Here is an 18,403-nt window from a genome sequence, read left to right on the forward strand (position 1 = left end):
TTGAAATCATAAGAGTATGTCCTTGAACTAAAATGGAATCAAACTTGAAATCGTTAACAAAAAGATAACAGGAAAATTTCCAAACACTTGAAAAGATTACATCCTACAGGATGTAATTCAATTCATATAACATTCTTGAAATGATAGTTATGGAAGTGAAGAACAGATGAGTGAGTGCCAGGGGTTAAGGAGGGGATAGAGTAGGAGGGAAGTGGGTATGGCTCACATAATAGGGTAACATGGGGGATCCTTGCATTGTTGAAAATGCTCTGTCTCTTAACCATGCCAATGTCAGTATCCTGGTCATGATAGAGTTTTGCACTGGGCGATTCCGGGCAACGTGTACATGGGATTTCTTTTTAATTTTTTCATTTCTTCAAGTGACTCTCCAGTTGTTTAAACAATAGAGATCAGCAAGTGTTCAGTGTTTACAGCGAAAAAACACTGAACTTTCTCCTTTACATTATCAGAGAATTGACTTGAAAATAAGTAACTTTCTGAACTAAAAACAAAACAAAAAATCTACCTGGAGATACCATTTGTCATCTATCAGATTTGCAAAGGTCATAAAGTATGATAATATACTCTATTTGACAGGATATGAGGGAAACAGGCATTCTCATACATTGTTGGTGGCATCTGTAGAGTGTGTTTTGAAATTAGAAGTCCACATGCCCTTTGACTTAAAGTTTCACGTTTAATTGTTTGTCCATAGCTCTACTTTCACAAATGGAACATGATGTGAGTTCAGTGTTCTTTGCTGCAGCATTGACTGTAATAGCAAAAGCCTGAAAACAACCTAAATATCCTTCAATTAGGGGACTAGTTAAATTATTGTACATCAGTAAAATGAACTTCTGTGAAGCCATGGAACCAAAAATGAGGAATCTCTTTACTCATTATTTTAAAATAAGGAGTATTTTTCAAGGTATATTAATTACAAAAAGCAAGAAACAGAATGTTTTATATGCATGTACTGTGTGTATATGCACACAAACATGCATGGATGTGTACACACAAGCATAAGAATTTATGCAGATAATATTTTTCTAAGGATACTTAAATTGCTTTCTGAGAAGGTAACAGTAGTTGCAGGTGAGAGATATGGAAGGAAGAATTTTGGTATGCTTGTTTATACTTTAAAATTTCTAATTATGTAAATGTATTACTGAATTAATAAATTTTAAACTGGAAGAGATTAAGGTAATCTTACAGTAATGGCATAAAAATCTAACAATCATATGTGTATGTAGCCATTATTAATACCATTATGCCATTCAGTAATGGCATAAAAATCTAACAATCATACATGTATTCAGCCAGTTATACTGATATTTGAGATGTGTTCAGTTCACATGGTGCAGGGACTTTTTTTTATAATTCTCCATTTTACCTGTTATTCACTTTTTTTAATTGTATAGCATATATGTAAATGGTTTTCTCTAAGTAGGGAAATACAGGTGATTTTCAATTTTTTTTTCTTCTATGTTTTCCTAATTTTTTACAATGAACACAAATTCTTGGCTTCTGTGCATCACACAGATTCAGGGAGTATCATCCAGTGCAACAACTCCAATATTAATGTGTATTATATTTATAATCAGAAAATAAAAAAAATTTTAAATCTTTGTACAGATTACTTTGTTGTTTTTAAATGTAATTAAAGTATAGTTAAGTTCTGCATTTGTAATTTTTGTTGTGGACTGTGATAAGTACTAACAAATCAAGAAGCCAGTTTTACAAGTAAACACAACACACCAGATTAATCATTTTGTCAAACTGATATTACTATTTTAACTTTTCCCCAAACCATTTCCATACTTGATGTTTCTCTTCCTGACCTTGGTGTGCTATGACAGCCTTTATAATTTACCATTAACACTTAGTAGGCTAACAAAAGATGCATAGTGCACAGAAGTTGATATCTTTCCTAGTTAATGCCTACTTTTTTTTTTTTTTTGAGACAGAGTCTTGCTCTGTCACCCAGGCTGGAGTGCAATGGTATGATCTCAGCTCATTGCAACCTCCGCCTCCTGGGTTCAAGCAATTCTCCTACCTTAGCCCTCTGTGTAGCTGGGATTACAGGTGCCCATCACTGCGCCTGGCTAATTTTTGTATTTTTTAGTAGAGATGGGGGTTTCGCCATCTTGGCCAGGCTGGTGTCGATCTCCTGACTTCATGACCCACCTGCCTCAGCCTCCCAAAGTGCTGGGATTACAGGCGTGAGCCACTATGCCCGGCCATTAACTCTTACTAAGTAGAGATCCTCAAATCTTAATAAATACCAGTACAGGCCAGGTGCGGTGGCTCACACCTGTAATCTCAGCATTTTAGGAGGCCGAGGCGGGCAGATTAACTGAGGTTGGTAGTTAGAGACCAGCCTGACCAACATGGAGAAACCTTGTTTCTACTAAAAACATAAAATTAGTCATGGCACATGCCTGTCATCCCAGCTACTTGGAAGGCAGAGGTTGCAGTGAGCCAAGGTCACACCATTGCATTCCGGCCTGGGCAACAAGAGCAAAACTTAGTCTCAAAAAAAAAGCAAAAAAAAAAAAAAAAAAAACCAGTACAAATCCATTCTAACAATTCTAGATTAAGTTGGTTGATAACATGCAAAAGACTTCATTACTAATTTTTTCTTAAGCAAGAAGTTTGAGTCTTTCTCAATAGTATGTTTTTGTTTAATTAATTTATGTGGTTCTTCATTGCTTCTAGGTAAATCTTACAAACCATTGTGGTTTTATGGGAGGACTACAGAAAAACAAAAGCACTGGATTGACCACTCCATATTTTGCTACCTCTACAGTAGAAGTAATATTTCATGTATCAACAAGAATGCCTTCTGATTCTGATGATTCTTTGACCAAAAAAGTAAGTGCTGAGAAGTGCTTTTAAGTTAAAATGTTCATAATTGAGGCAATTAATACATAAAATACATAAGTAAGAAGTTGAATTGATCAAGTACTGTTTCTGGGTATAGTACACCACTCCACCCAATGCTGTCTTGAAAATAGGGTGGTTGTTCAGCAAACTTATGTTTTTCTTAAGGAACAAGATATGGCAAAAGGTTGTAGTCTTTTTTTAAAATAAATTTTATTGTGCATATTTAGGGTTTACAACATGATGTGGGATACATATAAATAATAAAATGGTTACTATGGTGAATGAAATTAACATCTATCATCTCACATAGTTACTTTTTTGTGTATGAAAAAAGCAGCTAAAAATCTAATTTAACAAAATCCCAAATACCATACAATTTTTACTGTACATTAATTCTCTAGACTTGTTCATCTTACATATCTGTTACTTTGTATCCTTGATCTCTGTGTCCCCATTTCCTACCCCACTCCACCCCTGGTAACCACTGTCTTATTCTCTATCTCTGTATATTTTCTCCTTTATTTTTTTTAAATTCCACATATAAGTGATATCTTGTAATATTTTTCTTTCTGTGTCTGGCTTATTTCACTTAGGACACATAATGTCCTCCAGGGCCATTCATGTGTAGCAAGTGGCAGAATCTCCTTTTTAACATTGAATAATATTTCGTTGTATGCATATATACCACATTTTATCAATTTGTCCATTGATGGACAGTTTTGGTTATCTTTGTTATTGTGAATAATACCGAAATGAAATAGGAATGCAGATATCCTGAGGAGGTGGTTGTTTCATCTCTTTTGAGTATATACCCAGAAAAAGGATTCCTGGGTCAAATGATAGCTCTACTTTTAATTTCTTTAAGAACCTTATTACTTTTTTTTTTTTCATAATTGCTGTATCAAGCTACATTCCTACCAACAGTGTATTAGTGTTCCCCTTTCTCCACATCCTTACCAACGTTAGTTGTGTCTTGCCTTTTTGGCAATAGCATTCTAATGAGTATAAAGTGATATCTCATAGTGGTTTTAATTTGAATTTCTGTGATGATTAATGTGATTGCTGAGTACCTTTTCATACACCAGTTCGCCATTTTTATGTCTTTGAATAAATGTCTGTTTAGGTCCTTAGCCCAGTTTTTAATCAGGTTATTTGTTTTTCTGCTATTGACTTATAAGACCCTTATAAATTTTAGATATCAATCCCTTAATAGATAGGGTGTTTGCAAATGTGTTTTCCCTCTGTAGGGTGCCTTTTCATTTTATTGACAATTACCTTTGTTCTGCAGAAGCTTTTTAGTTTTATATAGTACCATTTATTTATTTTTGCATTTGTAGCCTGAGCTTGTGGTGTGATGTCCAGAAAAATCATTGCCAAGGCCAATGTCAAGGAGCTTTTCTTCTATGTCCCCTTCTGGGTTTCATCTCTTATATTTTGGTCTTTTCTCCATGTAAGTTGATTTTTGTGTTTGGTGTAAGATAAGGATCCAGCTTTATTCTTTTCCATGTAGAAATGCCATTTTCCCCAGACCATGTTGAAGAGACTATCCTTTCCCTATTGGTCTTCTTGGTCCCCTTGTCAAAAATTAGTTTACTGTATATGTTTGGATTTATTTCTGGGTTCTCTGTTATGTTCCACTGGTATATGTTTCTGTTTTTATTCCAGTACCATACCATTTTGATGACTGTAGCTTTGTAATATAATATTTATTTATTTATATATTTATTTTTGAGACAGGGTCTCCCTCACTCTTTCACCCAGGCTGGAATGCAGTGGTGCAATCTCAGTTCACTGTAGCCTTGATCTCTGAGCTCTAGTGATTGTCTCTCAGCTTCCTGAGTAACTGGAACTACAGGCACTTGCCACCATCCTGGCTAGTTTATGTATTTTTGGAAGAGATGGGGTTTTGCCATTTTTCCCAGGTTGGTCTCAAACTTTTGGGCTCAAGCAGTCCTCCCTCTTCAGCCTCCAAAAGTGCTGGGACTATAGGTATAAGCCACTGTGCCTAGACTGTGATATAATTTTAAAGCAGGGAATATGATGCCTCTCTGTGTTTTTTTCTGTTTAGCTTTGGCTATGTGAGGGGTTTTTTTGTGGTTCCATATGAATTTTAGAATTGATTTTTCTATTTCTGTGAAAAATGCCATTGGAGTTTTTATGGGGATCCATTAAATTTGTGTATTTCTTTGGATATTACGAACATTTTAACAATATTCCTTCAATCCAAGATATCCTTCCATTTCATTGTGTATTAAATTTCCATCATCAATGTTTCACATTTTTCAGAGTACAAATCTTTTACCACCTTGGTTAATTTATTTCTAAGTATTTTTATGCTGTTGTAAGTAGGATTGTTTTCTTGATTTTTTCAGCTAAGTCATAATTTGTATATAGAAATGCTAGCAAATTTTGTACGTTGATTTTTGTATCCTGCACCATTACTGAATTCATTTGTTAGTTGTAACATTGTTTTTGTGGACTCTCTGGGGCTTTCTACATAGCAGATCATGTTATCTGCAAATTAAGATAATTTCACTTTTTCTGTTCTGATTCGAATGTCTTACATTTCCTTTTCTTGTCTGATTGCTCCTGCTAGTACTTCCAGTACTGTCTTGAATAGATGCAACAAAAGTGGGCATCCTTGCCTTGTATCAGATATTAACAGAAAGGCTTTCAGTTTTTCCCCATTGGTACAATGTTAATGATGGGTTTTTTATATGTTACCTTTATTGTGTTGAGGAACTTTCTTTCTATACCTAAACTGTCAAGAGTTTTACCCAATAAATGATGTTGGACTTCGTTTAATGCTTTTTCTGTAACAATTGAGATGATCACATAATCACATAGTTTTTAACTTTTATTCTGTTAATGTGATATATCACATTGATTGATTTGTGTATGTTAAATTAGCCTTTCATGCCAGGGATAAATCCCACTTGATCTTGATATATAATCTTTTTGATATGTTGTTGGATTGGTTCAGTTTGCTAATATTTTATTGAGGATTTTTATATCAGTGTTTATCAGAGAAATTAATCTGTAGTTTTCTTTCCTTCTGGTATCTATGTGTAGCTTAGGGATCAAGGAGATGCTGGCTTTATAAAATGTGTTTGGAAGTATTCCCTCTTACCCTGTTTTTTGGAAGCTTAAATACTGGTAGTAATTCTTTGAATGTTTGGTAGAATTCAGCTGTGAAGCTGTCTAGTCCTGGGCTTTTTGTTGAAGACTTTTAATTAATTCTTCAGTCTCATTGTTATTGTTCTTTTCAAGCTTTCCATTTCTTCCTGATTCAATTTTGGCAGGCGGTTTTCTTCTAGAAATTTATCCATTTCCTATAGGTTACCCAATTTGTTGACATACAGTTGTTCATAATAATCTCTTTTATGATCCTTTTTTTTTCCTTTCCGAAGTGTCTGTTGTAATGTCTCCACTTTCATTTCTGATTGGTTATAGTCTTAATAAAGAATTTACCTTCAAGAAAATAGGGATATATTAGCCTGTTTTCACACTGCTGTAAAGATGCTACCTGAGTCCCAAAGGATTATAAAACATTCAATTATAAAGACATACACAACGTATGTTTATTGCCGCACTGTTTACAGTAGCAAAGACTTGGAACCAACCCAAATGCCCATCATTGATAGACTGGATAAAAAAAATGTGGTGTATATACACCGTGGAATACTATGCAGCCATAAAAAAGCCATGTCCCTGCTGGAAACCATCATTCTCAGCAAACTGACACAAGAACAGAAAACCAAATGTCGCATGTTCTCATTCATAAGTGGGTGTTGAACAATGAGAACACATGGACACAAGGAGGGGAACATCACACACCAGGGCCGTTCAAGGGGTCAGGGGCAGGTGCTAAGGGAGGGATAGCAAGGGGTGGGGGAGGTTGGGGAAGAATAACATTAGGAGAAATACCTAATGTAGATGATGGGGGAATGGATGCAGCAAACCACCATGGCACGTGTATACCTATGTAACCTGCACAATCTGCACATGTACCCCAGAACTTAAAGTATAATTAAAAAAAAATAAAGGCTGGGGGCGGTGGCTCATGCCTGTAATCCCAGCACTTGGGGAGGCCAAGGTGGGTGGATCACCTGAGGTCAGGAGTTCGAGACCAACCTGTCCAACATGGTGAAACCCTGTCTCTTAAATAAATAAATAAAATTGAAAGATACTACCTGAGTCTGGGTAATTTATAAACGAAAGAGGTTTAATTGACTCACAGTTCTGCATGGCTGGAGAGGGCTCAGGAAACTTAAAATTGTGGCCAAAAGCAAAGGGGAAGCAGCAAGGCTCGTCTTACATGGCTGCAGGCAAGAGAGCAAACAAAGGGGAAGTGCTGCACTTTAAAACTATCAGCTCTCGTGAGAACTCATTCACAAGAACAGCACAGGGGATACCTTCCTCATAATCCAGTCACCTCCCACCAGGCTCCCTCCCTTGACACATGTGGATTACAGTATGAGATGAGATTTAGTCAGGGACACAGAACCAAACCATATTAAGGAGTATAACAAATTAAAAGATTTCTGTGTTTACATTGGTAGAATGATATTTCAAGGCCCTTAGATATTTATGTTGATTGAGGGAGAGGAAAATAAAATAGAAATTATTCCAGGCTAGGCATGGTGGCTTATCCCTGAAATTCTGGCACTTTAGGATGCCCAAACTGGAAGATTGCTTCAGCCCAAGAGTTTGAGACCAGCCTGGGTAACATAGCAAGACCCCCTACCAAAAATTTAAAAATTAGCCAGGCATAGTGGCATGTGCCTATAGTCCCAACTACTCAGGAGGCTACTGTGGGAGGATTGCTTGAGCCTGGGATGTCCAGGCTACATTGAGCCATGATCACACCACTATCCTCCAACCTGGGTGACAAAGTGAGACCCTGTCTCAAAAAAACACATACATACATCCAAAGCACTTGAAAGATAACATGCTGTATCACATACATTTGAGCTAAAACTAATATAGCAAATAAGAGTTATTTAGTTAAAATAAATCTTGCTACCTTAGAATCTATAAGGGATATCATAGAATATTGATGGCACACTTAACTGTTAAAAAAATTTACACCACCATTTTGGTGTAGCTCACACAGCCATTGAAAAGTCATTGTAGCTACAGAGATACTTCAGAGTACAGCTGTATGTATTCAGTACAGCTCATATTTGGTTTTGTTAATGAGAAACATTTTTATAAGTGAAACTTTATCCAACATTTCTGGTTTACTTCTTCCATCTCCTCCACTTTTTTCTGAGTCTGTTTGTTTTTCCTCCAGGGTTTTACTGAAAATCCTATCCTCAGTTTATCTGAAACTATTACTAAATTTAACCAACTGAACATGATCAGTCATTTTAGTTGATACTGTGTTGTCTGATATCAAATCTCTTCACACTTCACTAATAAGCTATGAAACAGGGTTGTTTAACATAGTCTCTTTAAAAGGAAGTTTAGGGCTCTTTATAAATCTTTTGTAAGATTTGATTGACTACTGTATTGGTCTGTTTTCACATTGCTATAAAGAATACTGAGACTGAGTAATTCATAAACAAAAGAGGTTTAATTGACTCATAGTTCCATATGGCTGGGGAGGGCTCAGGAAACTTACAGTCATGGTGGAAGGGGAAGCAGGCACATTTTACATGGCAGCAGGCAACAGAGAGTGTGAGCACGTGAAGGTGGAACTGTCAAACACTTATAAAACCATCAGATCTCAAGAGAACTCATTACCACTACAACAGCATGATCCAATCACCCCCCACCAGGTTCCTTTCTCAATACCCAGTGATTACAATTCAAGATGAGATTTTGTTGGGGACACAAAACCAAACTATGTGAGCTACTTTTTATGCCTTTTGTTTACATTTTAGAATATTGCTACAAATTGCCTGATCAATGGGTAATAGCTAGGAAAACTAATATATGGGTACTAATTAGAGTACAGTGAGTGCTAGGGGTAGTGGTAATTAATAAGTCTAGGGAAGCATATTCAATATGAAGTTTGCTATAGAATTTTTTGGCATACACTTTTTAGAAGCACAAGATGAGCCATGAATACTGGTAATAGTATATGATGTTAAATAGAATCGGAATAAAGTAAAGGTTCGTTAAAACTTCATGTAAACTATTTTTTCCGTGAACTCATTTTAAATCTCTATGAAAATAAATCATACCCAAATTAGAGACAGTTGAAGTACAGTATAAAAAGATAAATAAGCCAGGCACAATGGCTCACACTTGTAATCCCAGCACTTTGGAAGGATTGCTCGAGCCTAGGAGTTCGAGACCAGCCTGGGTAACATAGTGACACCCTGTCCTTACCAAAAAAATTGGCTAACCAAGGTGGTATGTGCCTGTAGTCCCAGCTATTTGGAGGCTAAGGTGGGAAGACTGCTTGAGTCCAGGAGTTTGAGGCTGCAGTGAACCAAGACTGTACCACTGCACTCCAGCCTCAGTGACAGAGTGAGACATTGTCTCAAAAATAAATAAATAAGTAAATAAGTAAGTAATTTTAATCATGGCTCCATGGATACAACTTTTAAACCCCGAAGTAGAATCTAAAATTGATAGTATATTACTATTCTACTGCCCTACAACAGTGACTGTCTTAGTAATCGGTACCCTTTCTTTTCTTATATATGTCTTTTTTAAACGTTATTTGTTTTTTAATTAATAAATTGAAATTGTGTATATTTATGGTATATAGCACGTTTTGATATGTGTAAACATTGTGGAATAGCTAAATCAAGCTAATTAAAATATGCATTACCTCACATACCAGTTTTTCACGGTGAGAACACTTAAAATCTATTCTCTTAGCAATTCTCAAGTATACAGCATGTTGTTCTTAACTATAGTCATTATGGTGGCAATAACTCTCTTTAACTCATTCATCTTAACTGAAATTTTGTGTCCTTTGACCAGCTTCTTCTCCAGTTTCATACTGTTCCCCATAAACTTTGATTCCCTCCATTTAAGGAAAATGACATATGATGAAACCAATTGTATTCTATCATCAACCTTATAATGAAACTATGGAGGAAATGACATTATTTGAAGGCCTGCTGTTTGCTTAAAGTCACAGCTTCCAAGAACCTATTGATGACATTAAGTGAGGACTTATTGTACTCTGTCTTTCTATGAGTTTAACTTCTTTAGATTCCACTTAAAAGTGAGATTATGCATTGTCTTTTTGTGCTGGCTTACTTTACCTAACACAGTGTCCTCCAGGTTGATCCATGTTTTTATAAATCACAGGATTTCCTTCTTTTTTGAGGTTGAATGGTGTTCCATTTTAAATATACCACATTTTCTTTATCCATTCATCAACTGATGGACTCTTGATTGATTCCATATCCTGGTTATTGTGAATAAGGCTGCACTGAATGTGAGTGTAGATAATCTCTTTGACACACTGATTTCATTTTCTCTGGATATATACCCAATAGTGGGATTGCTGGATCATATGATAGTTCTAATTTTAAATTTCTCGAAGAACCCCCATACTGTTTTCCATAATGGCTGTACTAATTTAAATTCCTACCACCTATGTGCCAACGTCCCCTTTTCTTCACATCCTTGCCATTACATTTTGTCTTTTTGATAATAGCCATTCTAATAGGTGTGAAAGAGGATATCTCATCATGGTTTTAATTTGTAAAAATTAATAGTATCTTAGATTGCAAACCTAAGAGTGGAACAAAGTAGATTATTTTCTATTAAAATGCCTTTTTTATTAAAGAAAACTATGTCAGCATATTTTTACTCCACTGTATTAAACTTGGTAATTACATGGGACTTGATACTTTATTCCTGTGACCTTTGTAGAAATGTCAAATAAGATGTCTGTTTTCCTCAGAATAGGCACAAGCTTCCTTAATTATTTTAAAAGGAAGCATTTGAAATGGATGTTTAACAATCCTTTATTGTAGCAAATAAGATAAATTTTAGAGATGATAGCACCATTTAAGAATTGTTGGCCCTGCACGGTGGCTTGTGCCTATAATCCCAACACTTTGGAAGGCCAAGGCCAGCAGATTGCATGGCCAAGAGATTTCAACCATCCTGGCCAACATAGTGAAACCTCATCTGTACTAAAAATACAAAAATTAGCTGGGTGTGGTGGCGCACACATGTAGTCCCAGCTATTCGGGAGGCTAAGGCAGGAAAATTGCTTGAACCTGGGAAGCAAAGGTTGCAGTGAGCCAAGATTGCACCACTGCACTGCAGCCTGGACAACAGAGCGATACTCTGTCTCAAAAAAAAAGAGTTGTTAAAGGGAGTTCTAATTAAACTTGTACACTGAAATGCTGACAATTTTATGCACTAAATTTATTAGAGATTAAGTTCATTTTAACCATTTTTGAAATCATTTTTAACAAATTGATTGACTTTAAGTACTCTTACAGTATTTTGCAACCATCACCACTATCTCCTTCCAGAACTTTTTCATTTGGTTCAAAATATTTCTTAATTTCTTTTGAGATGCCTTCTTTGACCCATGCGTTTTTAACAAGTATGTTGTTTAATCTCCAGGTATTTTGGGGTTTTCCAGCTATCTTTCTGTTACTCATTTATAATTTTCTCCCCTCCCTCCCGCCATCATCATCCTCATTTCTAATTTAATTCCACTGTTTGAGAGCAGACATTTTATGATTTCTGTTCTTTTGAATTTGTGAAGGTATGTTTGATGGCCCACAATACGGTCTATCTTGGTGAATGTTACATGTGAGTTTGAAGTTCTGTCAGTTTTTGCTTCTTACGTTTTAATGCTTCATTGTTAGGCACCTACATGTAAGGATCACTATGTCATCTTTTAGTATTGACTCCTTTATTATATGACCCCCCCTTTATCCCTGATAACTTACTTGCTCGGAAATCTGTTCTGTCTGAAATTAATATAGCTACTCCCGCTTTCTTTTGATTAGTGTTACCTGGTGTATCTTTTTACTTTTAGTCTATATTTGTCTTTATAGAGAGTTTCTTGCAGACAGTATATAGTTGGGTCATGTTTTTAGCTCCATTCTAGCAATATCTTTTAATTGGTATATCATAACATTGATGTTTAAAGTGATTATTAATATAGTTGAATTAATATCTAGTATATTCTTTACTGTTTTCTATTTCTGTCTACTATATTCTACTTTTTCTATTGTTGCCCTTGTTCTTTGTTCCTATTTTTTTCTCTTATGCTTTTTCTGCCTTTTCTGGTTTTAATTGAGCATTTTATGTGATTCCATTCTCTCTCAACATATTAATTATGCTTCTTTTTTTAACTTTTTTAGTGGTTGCTATAGAGTTTACTCTGTACATTCATAGTTAATCCACGTTCCAAGCCCACTTTCAAATTACACTATACCAGCTGGGTGCAGTGGCTAACACCTGTAATCCCAGCACTTTGGGAGGCAGAGGTTGGCAGATCAGTTGAGTCCAGGAGTTCAAGACCAACCTGGGCAACATGATGAAACCTCATCTCTATAAGAAACACAAACATTAGCCAAGCATGGTGGTGGTCACCTGTGGTCCCAGCACCTTGGGAGGCTGAGGTGAGAAGATCACCTGAATCTGGGGAGGTTGAGGCTGCAGTGAGCCAGGATCACACCACTGCACTCAACTTGAGTGACAAAGTGAGACCCTGTCTCAAAAAAAAAAAAAAAATTACACTGTACTGCTTATATATTTCTGCTTGCAGTAATAACACAGTATTCCTAATCCCTCCTTCCCATCCCTTATATCATTGCTGTCATCCATTTCACTTGTTATAAGTATATGTAAGCCTATACATATGCATATGAGCATAAATATTAAAATACATTGCTGCTATTATAAAACTATGTTCTGTTAAACTAATTATGACTAAGCAAAATAAAAGTTTTAATTTACCCTCATTTATTCATTCTGTCATGCTCTTCCTTCTGTTATGTAGATCCAAGTTTCTGACCTAAATGTTTTTCTTCTCTCTGAGGAACTTGCTTTAACAGTTCTTGTAAGGTAGGTCTACAGGCAGCAAACTCCCTCAATTTTTGTTTGTCTGAGAAAGTCTTATTTCTTTTCCACTTTGGAAGGATAATTTCACAGAGTACAGAATTCTAAGCGTGTGGTATGTTTTAGCTCTCTCTCAATAAATATTTCACTCACCTCTCTTCTTGCTTATGTAATTTCTGAGATGTCAGAAATAATTTTTATCCTTGCTACTCTGTAGGTAAGATTTTTTTTCCCTCTGCCTTCTTTGAAGAATTTGTTTTTTCTCCTTGATTTTTTGAGTTTAAATACAATGTACCTAGGTGTAGTTTTTTGACATTTACCCAGCTTGGTGTTCACTGAACTTCCTGGATCTGGGTTTAATGACTGACAGTAAGTTGAGGAAATTCTCAGGTATTATTGCTTCAAATACTGCTTCTGTTTCTTTTTCTCTTTCTTCTTCTTTCAATCCATTATATGTATTTACATCTTTCATGGTAGTCCACAGTTTTTGCATATTCTGTTCTGAATATGTCTTTTTTCTCTTTGCTTTTCTGTTTTGGGGGTTTCTATTGAGATATCCTGAAGCTCAGAGATTCTTTCCTCAGCTGTGTCTAGTCTGTGAATGAGCCTATCCAAGGTATTTTAAAATTTCTGTTCCAGTGTTTTTTTAATTCTAGCATTTTTTCTTGGTATTTTTTCCTAGAATTTCCATCTCTCTACATACCTTGTCCATCTGTTCTTACATGTTGTCTACTTTTTCCATTAGAGCTGCCTAGCATATTAGCCATAGTTGTTTTAAATTCCTGGTCTGATAATTCTAGCATCCCTGCCACAGCTGACTCTGGTGCTTATTCTGTTCTGACGCTTGTTCAGTCTCTTTTAAAATTAAAGACTATGTTTTTTTGCCTTGTAATTTTTTATTGAAATCTGAACATATGCTAGGTAAAATGAACTCTGGTAAACAGGCCTTCAGTGGTATGGTGGTGAGGTGTGGGGGAAGGGAAAGCACTCCATTGTCCCACGATTAGGTTTCAGTCTTTTGCTGAGCCTGTGGCCCTGGATTGTGAATTTCACCAGTGTTTTTCAGTCCCTCCCCTTAGATGGGATAGTATGACATTCCGAGGAGCCAGAGTTGGCTATTATTCTTCTCTCAGGTAGGTTAGGCTTTGGTAAAATAGTTTCTCCTGAGGGCAGGCCTTTTAAAGAACAGAATGTTTTGGTGTGTTTCAAATAATTGTTTTTCCCCTCCCCCTCCACAAAGCAAGAGGGTATTTTTCTCTATTATTCGCCATAAGGACCTGGTAGGGCTCTTGGATATAAAACTCAAAAAAGTAGGGGAGTTTCCCCCTAAGACTGGTTTCTCCTGGAGTTTTTAACTCTTAGATTTGTCCACACTGAGCTTCCAGCAGTTCAGTTTTAATTCAGATTTTCCTACGCTGGCACTATATCCCATCAGTCGGCTGTGATTATCTGTCTCTCTCCAGTCAGACGCCAGGAATGGGGAGGGGAGCATTTGTCCTGTCACTTCACATCTCTGATATGTCTAAAAAGAATTGTTGATTTTCAGTTTGTTCAGCTTTTTACTTGTTAGATCAAACTGGTTACTTCAAACCTTTATATACTGTGCAAGAAACCAGAAGACCCAGAAGTCTTTGTGTTTTATTTTTTTTGTTCCAATTTAAAAATTTTTTCAAACTGCAACTTTGTACCCATTAAACAGTAACTCCCGATTCCTCCTTCCACTAGCCCTGGTAACCTCTAATCCACCTGTTCTATGAATTTGCCAGTTCTAGGAACCTCATATACGTGGAATCATACAGTTTGTGTCCTTTTGTGCCTATTTTACGTGGCATGTTTTCAAGATTCATTCATGTTATAGCATGCATCAGACCTTTATTCCTTTTTAAGGCTAAATATTCTGTTGCAAGTATATACCTCATTTTGTTTATCCATTCATCTGTAACTGGAAATTGGGTTGTTTCCACCTTTTGGTTCTTGTAAACAATGTTGCAGCAAACATTGGCATACAAATATTTATTTCAATCCCTATTTTCAATTTAGCTATATATACCTAGGAGTGGAATCACTGGGGTCATATGGTAATTGTATATTTAGCTTTCTGAGAAGTTGTCAGACTGTTTTCCACAGCAACTGCATCATTTAACATTTCCACCAGGAATGCCTAAGGGTTGCGATTTTCCCCATCTTTGCCAACACTTGTTATTTTCTGTTTTTAAAAAAAACAATTATAGCCATAGTAGTAGGTGTGAAATGATATTTCATTGTGGTTTTGATTTGCATTTCTCTTCCAATGATATTGAACATCTTTTCATGTGCCCTTTGCTCATTTGTATATACTCTTTGGAGAAATGTCTTATTTTCTCTAGTAGAAATTTAAATCAATTTAAGTAAAATCTACTCTGTCAATGTCAAACTAAAGCCATGTTTCAACGCTATATGTATGTATGAGCAATGTAGTCATATATGTCCTGACACTGCCATTCTCCATCAAGAAACAATAGCAACTTTTAAGTCCAGCAGAAAGGGTATTTTTATTTGACCTCATAATTCAGTATAATTAGCCTAAACCTTCTTTTCATAGAAAATTTTTAAAACCTTATAAACATTCATTTCTCTATATGCTGATGTTTCCCATTTCCCTATACTTAATGACTCTTGCCTGTAATCTGTTCCTCAGAGTTCTAGTATATAAAATTCTAAGTAGCAGGCTTATATTTTAGTTTTATTTTAGTATCACTTTATTTTTGATAGGTTAAATGTTTAAACTTAATCGTAGAAGCCAGTAGTCTTATACCAGTTCTCCTTTATAAAAAATCACTTTCTGTATTGGTATTTTTTTCTCCTGAATTTAATAAATTCCACATTAGTGGTAATAAGTTGAGGCCTAGAACATGTGTCCTATTATAAATGAACAATTGGATATCATTAGGTTGTCCCCCCTGTCCTTTGTACATATATCTTTAGGTGTGTTAATCCATTCAGTAGACACATTAATGAGCACTGGTTGAAGTGTAATATTGGAGGAAGTAAGGCTTGTTGACCTCAGCAAGGAGTTTAATACTTCTAATTAAATTAGATAGTCGGCAGTCAGTATAAAGAAATAGCCATGCCTCTGGCAAGCTAGAATTATTTATGACTCTGCTCCTTTGCTTTAAACTTGGTAGGAGAAAATCATTTATATTCATTTTATAGAAACTAATTTTAGTTCTGACTTTTTATTTAAAATATGTGATTTGTAAATTATTTTCAAACATTTTATTTTCTCAGAATGAGAAGTAAATATCCTTGGATCTATTTAAATGTAGCATTTGTATTTCTTGTGAAGAGAAGGCTTTTTCAAGGCTCAAGACAGTGGCAGCAGAATATTTACAACATAGACTGTACTTCTTGAACAAATTAACCAAATATTCAGTCTACTAAGTTTTTCTTAGGAATGTGGTACCACCATATAAAAATCCTGATATAACTCCAGTCCAAGCAGTCTGTTCTATAAATTATCTCTACCTGAGGAAGATTGATAGAAAATGGTTAAAAATAATTTCCACTTAACTGAGTGTATTCACCCCTAAAAATCAAAAGTGCTGCAAGCATTGGTGTAAAGTGTTCACAGGAGCTTCTCTCATTTCCTCCATCTCCTTGTTCTAGCCACTTGCTGATACTCTGCTTCGTAGGTAGCTGAATCATCCTTTTAGAAGTTTGATGAAGATCAAGTTGAGATAATTGTAACATACTTAGTTGAACTCTCTAGTCTGTCTTTCATTTCCTGGACCCCCCAAAATAGGGGGAAAGAAGCACTTTATTTAAGTCCATTTCCTCTGAAATCGTATTAGTGTAATGGAAAGTGTTTCATTTCTGTCTTGAAATTTAGTCGTAATAGTTTTGCAAATAAATGAATGTTGTAGTGCTGCTTGGTCTGATTTTTTTATTTTAAATCTGTTTTTCTTTATTTTGTACAAAACTATATGCTAAATATAGTCTGGAAAATGCATTTGTTCAAAAAACAAATTTAAGGAATAATTTTTTTAATTTTTTCATTATTTTAGTAAAAGTGAAGTTAGGATTGTAATTAATAAATGCTGTGAAATTATACTCATTGTTTGAGTCCCAAATATAACCTTATAGAAAAAACTCTGCCTCTACCTCCAATTTTTACATATAAACTTCTGATGACAAGAATATAAGATTGAGAAAGCAGAAAATATAAGTGGTTCAATATAACTTTATCTCACCACAGTGAATGTTATCATGTGTGTGAGATAGCAGTGGCCTCTCATTGTATAGGGAATAAAATTCTAATTCCCCACTATGGCCCTGCATGATTTGGCCCTGCCAGCCTGCCTACCTCTTGATCTCATCTCCTGTCGTTTTCCTTTTAATTTACCATCATCTGGACTCACTGACTGTCATTCTAACCTTCCAGCATGTCAAACTTATTCATATCTTAAGGGCTCTGTACACTTACTATTCTCTCAGTTTTTAATGTTTTTCTCCACATTATCAGGCTTTCTCATTGTAATTGTTCTGTTCTCAAACTCACATGACAGTTTCTCAGAAAGACCTTTTTAGACATCCTAGCTAAAGAAGCCCTCTTCTACTCAGGAACTTTATCATATGACCCTATATTATTTTCTTCATAGAGTTATCTCCATGTAAAGTTATCTTACTTGTTTATTTTTGTATATGTTTATCTGACTCCTCCCACTAGAATATCAATGTCATGAGAACAAAGATTTGTCTCTTGCTTACTGCTACATCTCTAGCACCTAGTACCAGGCCTGTTGGCATTTAACAAATGTCTGTTCGGTGAATTACCACAGCTACCATAGCCACAAATCAAAAGATCTATAGACACCTTTGTCTTTATCAAAGTGACAATTTAAATAAATGCCATAACTGCAGATAATTATACTTTTATGCTATGCACTAGGTAATGATAGGGAAAAAATGCAAGATAAGTATTGTTACATTATCTTTTTAATAGCAATATTGGCCGGGTGCAGTGGCTCACGCCTGTAATCCCAGCACTTTGAGAATTTGAGGTGGGTGGATCATAAGGTCAGGAGATTGAGTCCATCCTGGCTAACACCGTGAAACCCCATCTCTACTAAAAATACAAAAAATTAGCTGGTCATGGTGACACATGCCTGTAGTCCCAGCTACTCAGGAGGCTAAGACAGAAGAATCGCTTGAACCCAGGAGTTGGAGGTTGCAGTGAGCTGAGATCTCACCACTGCACTCTAGCCTGGGCAACAAAGCAAGACTTCGTCTCAAAAAAAAAAAAAATCAGCAGTATTTATTGACTGCCTGCTGTGCTAAGATATAATATTGAATGCTATGCCTGTTGTTTTCAAGAAACTTCTGATTTCTAAAAATGAATAATCTAAACAGTAAGTGAATGTAGGAAAATCTGTATGACTATTAGAAAGTATATTAAAACATGTTTTCTCTCATGATTGAGGGGTATATCATAGAGTGTGTTTTACTAAGTGTAAGTGCCTGGAAGATGGGGGAAAGA

General features: G+C 35.6%; 1 protein-coding gene across 18 annotated transcripts in view; it reads left to right on the plus strand.

The window, feature by feature from the left end:
- Nucleotides 1-18,403, plus strand: part of RALGAPA1 (Ral GTPase activating protein catalytic subunit alpha 1) — a 297,019-nt gene that overhangs the window by 221,797 nt on the left and 56,819 nt on the right. For 17 of the 18 annotated variants that reach the window (XR_004258069.1, XM_032242528.1, XM_032242525.1 and 14 more), the window contains one exon: nt 2,719-2,874. Coding sequence is in view for 17 of the 18 variants with exons in the window: in XM_032242528.1 (XP_032098419.1) it covers nt 2,719-2,874 (156 nt within the window). In the remaining variant the exon portion in view is untranslated. Of the gene's footprint in view, nt 1-2,718; nt 2,875-12,188; nt 12,322-18,403 lie in introns of those variants that run through there. The other variant, XM_032242533.1, reaches the window with a different exon arrangement.

The sequence above is a fragment of the Sapajus apella genome, unplaced genomic scaffold, assembly GCF_009761245.1.
Source record: "Sapajus apella isolate SASKATOON/1434 unplaced genomic scaffold, GSC_monkey_1.0 scaffold50, whole genome shotgun sequence".
Taxonomy (NCBI): domain Eukaryota; kingdom Metazoa; phylum Chordata; class Mammalia; order Primates; family Cebidae; genus Sapajus; species Sapajus apella.